At 42.6% G+C, this 7,189-nt stretch overlaps 1 protein-coding gene across 1 annotated transcript in view; it reads right to left on the bottom strand.

Annotated features, from left to right (window-relative positions):
* Positions 1–4,706: 4,706 nt before the first annotated feature.
* The window catches only part of LOC129096520 (ribonuclease inhibitor-like), a 108,829-nt gene continuing 106,346 nt past the window's right edge, over positions 4,707–7,189 (bottom strand). The window contains exon 4 of the mRNA XM_054605324.1: positions 4,707–5,057. Within this exon, the coding sequence (XP_054461299.1) occupies positions 4,844–5,057 (214 nt within the window). The 3' untranslated portion in view covers positions 4,707–4,843. The remainder of the gene's footprint in view (positions 5,058–7,189) is intronic.

Here is a 7,189-nt window from a genome sequence, read left to right as displayed (position 1 = left end):
TTAAAATGTAATATGTGATTGAAATCACACAAGCAGAGAATCTTATGAAGGTTACGAGTTTACCCATTAATGTAAAGCAGTATTTAAGTGGACATTAATTGAATCCTGACCTGAGAGTTTCCAGTTCACAGTGTGGACTCTCCAGTCCAACAGACAGCAGCTTCACTCATGGATGATTGTTACTCAGGTCCAGCTCTCTGAGACTAGAGGACTGGGAGCTGAGGACTGAGGACAGAGCTTCACAGCTTCTCTCTGAGAGGTTACAGTCATTCAGTCTGAAGAGAAAACAATCAACAAGAAGAAAAAATAATATTTGTGTTAAAATGAAATCCTCTTGGATAATGATTCTGTAATAAAGTAGAACCAGAAGGAACAAAGATAATTTCTTCATTGAAAGTGGATAAAATACTTGCTATTCTACACTAAACACGATACAATGTAGGTTCAGTGTACTCTACTGTATACATGAAGTACTGTAGTATCACTATCAGGATGAGGGATGGATATTTATATTTATATTATTATTACGGAGAGGTACTGCAGGTCCTTCCTTCCTGCCGCTGTCAGGCTGCACCACCAACTCTGCTCCCAGTAGACCACACGTACAAAAAGACTGACTATATAAATCTGTGTATTATAAAAATATGTACAATCCACTGCAATACTAAAATTATTCTGTCTGTTGATATAATATTTAGGTTATTGTGGAGTTAAGTTTTTTACAAATGTATTATTCTTTACTGTGTTATTACTTATTTACTTATTCACAATACTTGTTTTGATCTTGCTTTTTTACTATGTCTCTTGTTTGCACTGTCCTCTCTGCTTGTAACGGGTGGTGTGTGGACCCAAGTGCAGTACGACCAGGAGACAGAGTAAAGTTCTGGAGCTTTATTCAAAGCGGAACAAACAGCAGGTAGACAGGCAGGAGATAACTCACGGGGGATATTCCACTCTAGAGAGCGCTGATCCGTCAGTGGAGCAGGCAGACAAAACCAAGAGGAGCAAAGGCAAATCTCATGGTCGGGGACAGAAGGCTGAGTCGGTTAACCGGGGCAGAGGGAAGGCGGAGAAGTCCAAACAAGCGGGGTCGGCAACGGGAAATCAGTCCGGGGAATAACGCTGGAAGGACTGACATAATGCGGAGAACGATCTGGCAGTGAGTGTGTGAGACTGGGGTTTAAATACTGCAGGGTGTAGGTGCAGCAGAGTGAGCAGGTGAGAGTGATGGTGCTGATGAGGTGGGTGTGGCAGACAGGTGCACCGCATGAGGCTGATTAGGTGAGTGAGGGAGAGTGTGGTGAGAGAGAGGGGGCTGGGCTGTGAGCTGAGAGAAATAGACAGAGTGCAGGAAGAGTGAACAGGTGTGACTGTGACACTGCTGCTGTAATCCTGTTGTCCCCGCTGCGGGACTCATTAAGGATTATCTTATTTATTGTTATTCATTAGCGTTTAAAACAAATTCAAGCGTTTGTTGTCTTCCCGACTCGTTTTAAAAATAGAGAATACAAGGAGTTGTGACCAGGATGTGTTCAGGTGATGTTCAGTAGGTTCAGAGAGTCTGGTTGGTCTCCAGTGTGGCAGCAGAGCGTTCATCCTTCAGAACTAAATACAAACGACCACGAGAGGTCGACTGTCTGAGTAAATACTGAAAATAATCACTGATCTGCTTCGTGTGTGTTGACATGAAAAGTGACCGTACGGTCGGTGTCGTGTCTCTGTTCATCTTTTCTCTACATTCCTTTAGAAATAGACCATCTAGAAGCTTGGTCTGTATATTAATGATTAAAAACACACGTACAGTATCCAGAGAGCTACCGTCTCCTGTGTGTGTCAGTCATAAACTCATATTATATTAAACTACAGATGTAATCGTTTCCTAAATACTAAACTAAATATCCTGCTTCAATCCATATGTGTTGGTGTTAAGCCTTTAAAAACAACATCTTCACTGTGGTCAATATCTTTGCTCTCTCACTTGCTGCTGCACACAAATAAAGACTCTCATCTGTAAGAACAGAAACTGTGAACTTCATTCAAAAAGAGAAGCTTTGAATGTATAAAAATGATAATAAGTACAGAGCTAGTGGCTCGTTTCCCATCCACACTAAATGTTTGCGTACGTTGAAAGGAGGAAATGCAAAAAATATTCAGATTCATAAAACGTTGTGTTCTCCTGTGAGCTATTTCCTTTTTTAAATCCTGAATAACCTGTAAATGTGTGCAGCTGGTTCAGCCTCACATCCCCCCTCTACACGCTCACATTCAACCATAAAGGGTCAATGCAGAGATAGTGAGGATATGGAGTGACTGTACCAGAGCTGTCACCGGCTTTATTTCAAGACTTTGATAATTTACACAATCCTTAAGTGAAGGTAGTGAAGATGAAGGTGAAGAGACTGGAGTGTGTGACGTCACCATGTTGACTCCAGTTTGAAATCAGATTGAAATCCTCACCTCTTATCAACAGAACGGCGTCCATCTTTGAAGAGTATAGGAAGATCTTTAGACCCTTCACTCTTCATGGACACACAGCTGGGTTCAGGTCCAGGTCCAGGACTGTCTGGTCTCTGATGGATCCTGATCCCATATTTAGAAACAGAGTGAGTGAATGAAAGACTGCGTGACATGGAGAAGAGTGGTGGACAGTTAGAGATGGTCCTCTCACCTCTGACCTTTGGTCTGGCTGTCATGTTCCCCACACAGAGTGCTTTTAGAGGGAGGGACTCCCTCCTCTCTGTCCTCACACTGATTCATAGCAGAGTCCACACCTTCACACAAACACAACAACCTGCTGGGAGAGCTCACACATTATTTCTCTTCATCATGACAAACACACAGAGCTCATTCACCTCAATACTAAATACACTCATGGGACAGTTTCCATGCTGAAGAGTCATATCTAAGAAATGACATTCACAATGCTCTTTAGTCTTTAGGCTTGTTTGAAGACTAGAGGAATACACTTCATGTGGCTTTTTATCTGCCTTTTGTAGTGTATTTTATCATATTCTGTTATACCTTGTTGTAATGAGGCCATGAAGTTGTTGCATGCTGTGTGATGTTGACCAGTTAGGGTTCTTAAGAGCTGCCCTAATAATGATCTCGTGACCAACGTATGGCATGACAGCCTTGTTTATGGTGATGTTTACGCAGACGAAGAGACTGGGTACTCAGGAACGTATTTCAAAAAGTGTTTCAAGGTGTCTGAATGATGTATTTACTACTCAACATGTTTTATGCCTTTGTGCACATTGAATCATCAGGGCAGATGGACATCAAACAGAAAGCTGTATATAACAGGTGAGGCTGATAACCGACCTCGGGGCCCGTTGGACAACATATGAGGCCCACATGGAGAAATACAGTGGGTGGGTGGGGGGGGGGGCATGCCAACACATGAAAACTGTTCTGATAATATATACTAATACAATAAATGTATACTAATAAAGACACAGTTATCATCAGTCAGAGCAGCAGTGTTCGAAAATGGTGAAGTAAAGCAGTTATAGATCAACATGATGATTCATCAGGAGTCTTTGTGTTTGTGTCACCTGATGAAGTCCAATATTCTCTCTCTTTTAGCTCTCTTTTTGGTCTCCACCACCTCCTGAGGGAAATATCTGTCTCTTTAGCTGTTAAATGCTCCACTATGTTCACCAGCTAGTCTCTAACTGAGTCTGTCTGCTGTTTGCTGCTGAGCAGGTAGTGTACAGAGGCTTCATCACAGCTTGTTGGATGAAAACAGCTGCTGGAAACACTGAGACTGAACCAAACAGGAAATGTGCTGCAGAACCAAAACTAGGAGATAAAAGAGGCTAAAAAGCTCTGTAGAGCTGCAGAGATGGAGACAATTATCTGTGGGTTCATCACCACCACACAACTCTTCACCATTACACAGAGTCAGCTGATCTGTTGTCAATATAGAAATATTGATTGTTGGATGTTTTGGTCCTGACAAGTGACCTCTTGTGTTTGTGTTATAATGACTGTTGTCTCTCAGAAGTAAAGGAGAAAGTATCCTGAAATCACTACAGCACCGCAAAACCTCTGATGGAGGAGGTCGGGGTGGATGGTTGGATGTACAAAGTGTCTGACTTTGACACTGCTGTTGACATCCCGTCTCCTAGCAACAGTCAACACGAGCTATTATCTGTAATCTGGAGGTTTAGAATATTACAGTTCAAGTCCGCCTGCAGCCACAGAGCACTGCCTGTGTCCCCCTATTACTTTGGTCCAGTCCTAAATAAAGCTCTTTGGGCTCTGACACACCATGTCCACAATCAGCTGTTGGTTCTCCACTGAGCGTCTGTGGTCGACTGTCACCTGTAGTTTCAACAAGTTGACTCTTATCAACCAGTGCAAAACAAAACAAAACCAGGTGAAGCTGGAAACAGCAAAACATTCCTATTGTGAGGATGTATCAAGACGGTTTAAACAGGTTGATTCTTTGTCTGTTTGTCTTTTCACAATAATGTCTGGACTAAAGAGCGACACACACTGGTGACAGATGAAGAGCATCAAATCATCCAACTATTGTTTGATATGAACCCACAAACCTGCAGCGTGACGACGTTGAGGCATGTCAACCCACCATGATGGCCGTCAACGTGTCAGGATACACCGCTGTCCTATTTTCTAATGTTGAAACAAGACAACGCTCCAGAAAAGCAACTGTTTCATCGCCTTCCCTCCCTGTTCTGGCTCATCCTGGCTACTGTTCCCTGACTACTTCTGTCTGTGTTGATCGTCTGATGTGGGACACAAACAGTTTGATGAGTCTCTGGTAGTTTGAGGTCAGCTTGGTGTGTCAGGGTCATATTAACCAGCTCTACCTCCTCTATCACACTGATTGTCTGTGGCTGCAGCAGGCCTCTTCATACCTGAGAGTTTCCAGTCTCCAGTGTGGACCCTCCAGTCCAGCAGACAACAGCTTCACTCCTGAGTCTCCTGGATGATTGTAGCTCAGGTCCAGCTCTCTCAGGTGGGAGGGGTTGGAGCTCAGAGCTGAGTCCAGAGAAGCACAGCCTTCCTCTGTGATCAGACAGCCTGACAGCCTGCAAACACACCAAACAACACACATGTCACATGATCTGAGGGAACTGTGAGGGCTGGAAGCTTTCTGGAGTACTGAGATACTGTCGACTACTGTGGGGTTACATTAACATTGGTACTGATTGGTTTCTAGTCACAACCAAACACCCACCAATGTCCATCAACAATCTGACAACATTACTGGTATCACTGGTTTCTGATATTTCAAATTATAACAGCAGAGTGAGAAAAAACGATATATTATATGTTCATAGAAATATATTAAAATGTAATATGTGATTGAAATCACACAAGCAGAGAGAATCTTATGAAGGTTACAAGTTTACCCATTAATGTAAATCAGGATTTAAGTGGACATAAATTTAATCCTGACCTGAGAGTTTACAGTTTACAGTGTGGACTCTCCAGTCCAACAGACAGCAGCTTCACTCATGAATCCTGCAGGTCGTTGTTACTCAGGTCCAGCTCTCTGAGACTAGAGGACTGGGAGCTGAGGACTGAGGACAGAGCTTCACAGCTTCTCTCTGAGAGGTTACAGTATCTCAGTCTGAAGAGAAAACAATCAACAAGAAGAAAAATAATAATAATGTCAGAAAGAACAAAGATAATTTGTTCAGTGAAAGTGTATAAAATACTTGTTGTTCTACACTAAACATGATACAGTTTAGGTTGAGTTTACTCTATTGTATACAGGAAGTACTATAGTATCATTATCAGGATTAGGGGTGGATATTTATTGTTGTTTATTGGCGTTTAATAGAAATTCAAGTGTTTCTGTTGTCTTCCTGACTTGTTTTGAAAAAAGAGAGAGAACAAGTGGTGTGTGAGAGAGAGAGAGAGAGAGAGAGAGGCAGCCTGGGAGAGAGAGAGACAGAGACAGAGAGAGACAGAGAATTTATTTGAATTTTAAAAGAGACCTTTATTTCTAATTAATTCCATTTACAGTTTTACTGTTTATCAAAAATTACAACAAAACTAATTTAAGCAAAAAACTAAAACAAAATATAATATACAATATATATAATAATAAGGAAAAAAAACAAATCAAAAGTTCAGGACCGGAGAGTTCTCTCTGACTGAACACAGAACGTCCTTCATACCCCAAATGTTCACAAACACTTCAGTCTTTTTTGTCAGTCTGTACAAACCAAACTCCACCCTGACCCGAGCTGCCAGCAGCCCCGTCAGCATCAAACACACGTCCTCTGACCCTTCACCCCTCACACGGTTTTCAAATCGCTAGTTTGGCCAGTCCTGAAAGGAAGTTGCCTGCAGTCTGTGCCAAAGGGTCGAGGCAACCAAGTTATTGACAATTAGGACCCTCTCCCTATAAGAACGCTGAGGTAGCAGCCATTTCCATTTAGACAGTCGGGTACACAGTGTCTCCATAACACCCTCCCAGTTCTTCCTCTGAAACTCCTCTGTTCCCAGAAAAACACCCCAAATCATTATGCCCTGCCTTCCCCATCTGAGGTTTCCTGGTAGCTTTGGGGTTTCTTTGTCTGCCCACTGCCCAACCTGCAAAGCTTCACTTTTCTCCCAGTTCACTTTTGCTGAGATGCCCTTTCAAACAAAACTAAACTACTACCTGTCCCTCTGGTCTCTGACGAACACATAAATGTCATCAGCATATTCTGACACCACCAGCGAGGGTCGCTGAGGCAACATCAGGTAACATAAGTCCTGATAGACGAGATCTTAACCTGTTCAAAAGAGGCTCAAAAGCAATAGAATATAGCTGTCCAGAGATAGGACATCCCTGTCTGATGCCTCTTTGGACCTGAACTGGACAGCTCAGCCCGCTCCCCACCTTCACCAGACAAGTAGCTTCCCTGTACATCAAACCCAACAGTGACACAATACCTTCACCAAAACCAAATGCTCTCAAAGTGGAAAAAAGAAAACCATGGTTAACCCTGTAAAAACGCCTTCTCCTGATCTAAAGATATAACACCAACATCAATGTTGTACAGTTTGCAAAGATCCAACAAGTCTCTTATGAGAAAAATATTATCCATGATGGATCTGTCGGTACGCAGTAAGACTGGTCTCTGTGGATTATCAACTCCAGAAAGTTTTTAAGCCTGTTGGCGAGCACATCCCTCTTCCTCCATCCTGGATCTCACCTGCTCAG

Source organism: Anoplopoma fimbria, chromosome 9, assembly GCF_027596085.1.
Source record: "Anoplopoma fimbria isolate UVic2021 breed Golden Eagle Sablefish chromosome 9, Afim_UVic_2022, whole genome shotgun sequence".
Taxonomy (NCBI): Eukaryota; Metazoa; Chordata; class Actinopteri; order Perciformes; family Anoplopomatidae; genus Anoplopoma; species Anoplopoma fimbria.
Note: the sequence above shows the minus strand (reverse complement) of the source record. Positions and strands in the feature narration are given on the sequence as shown.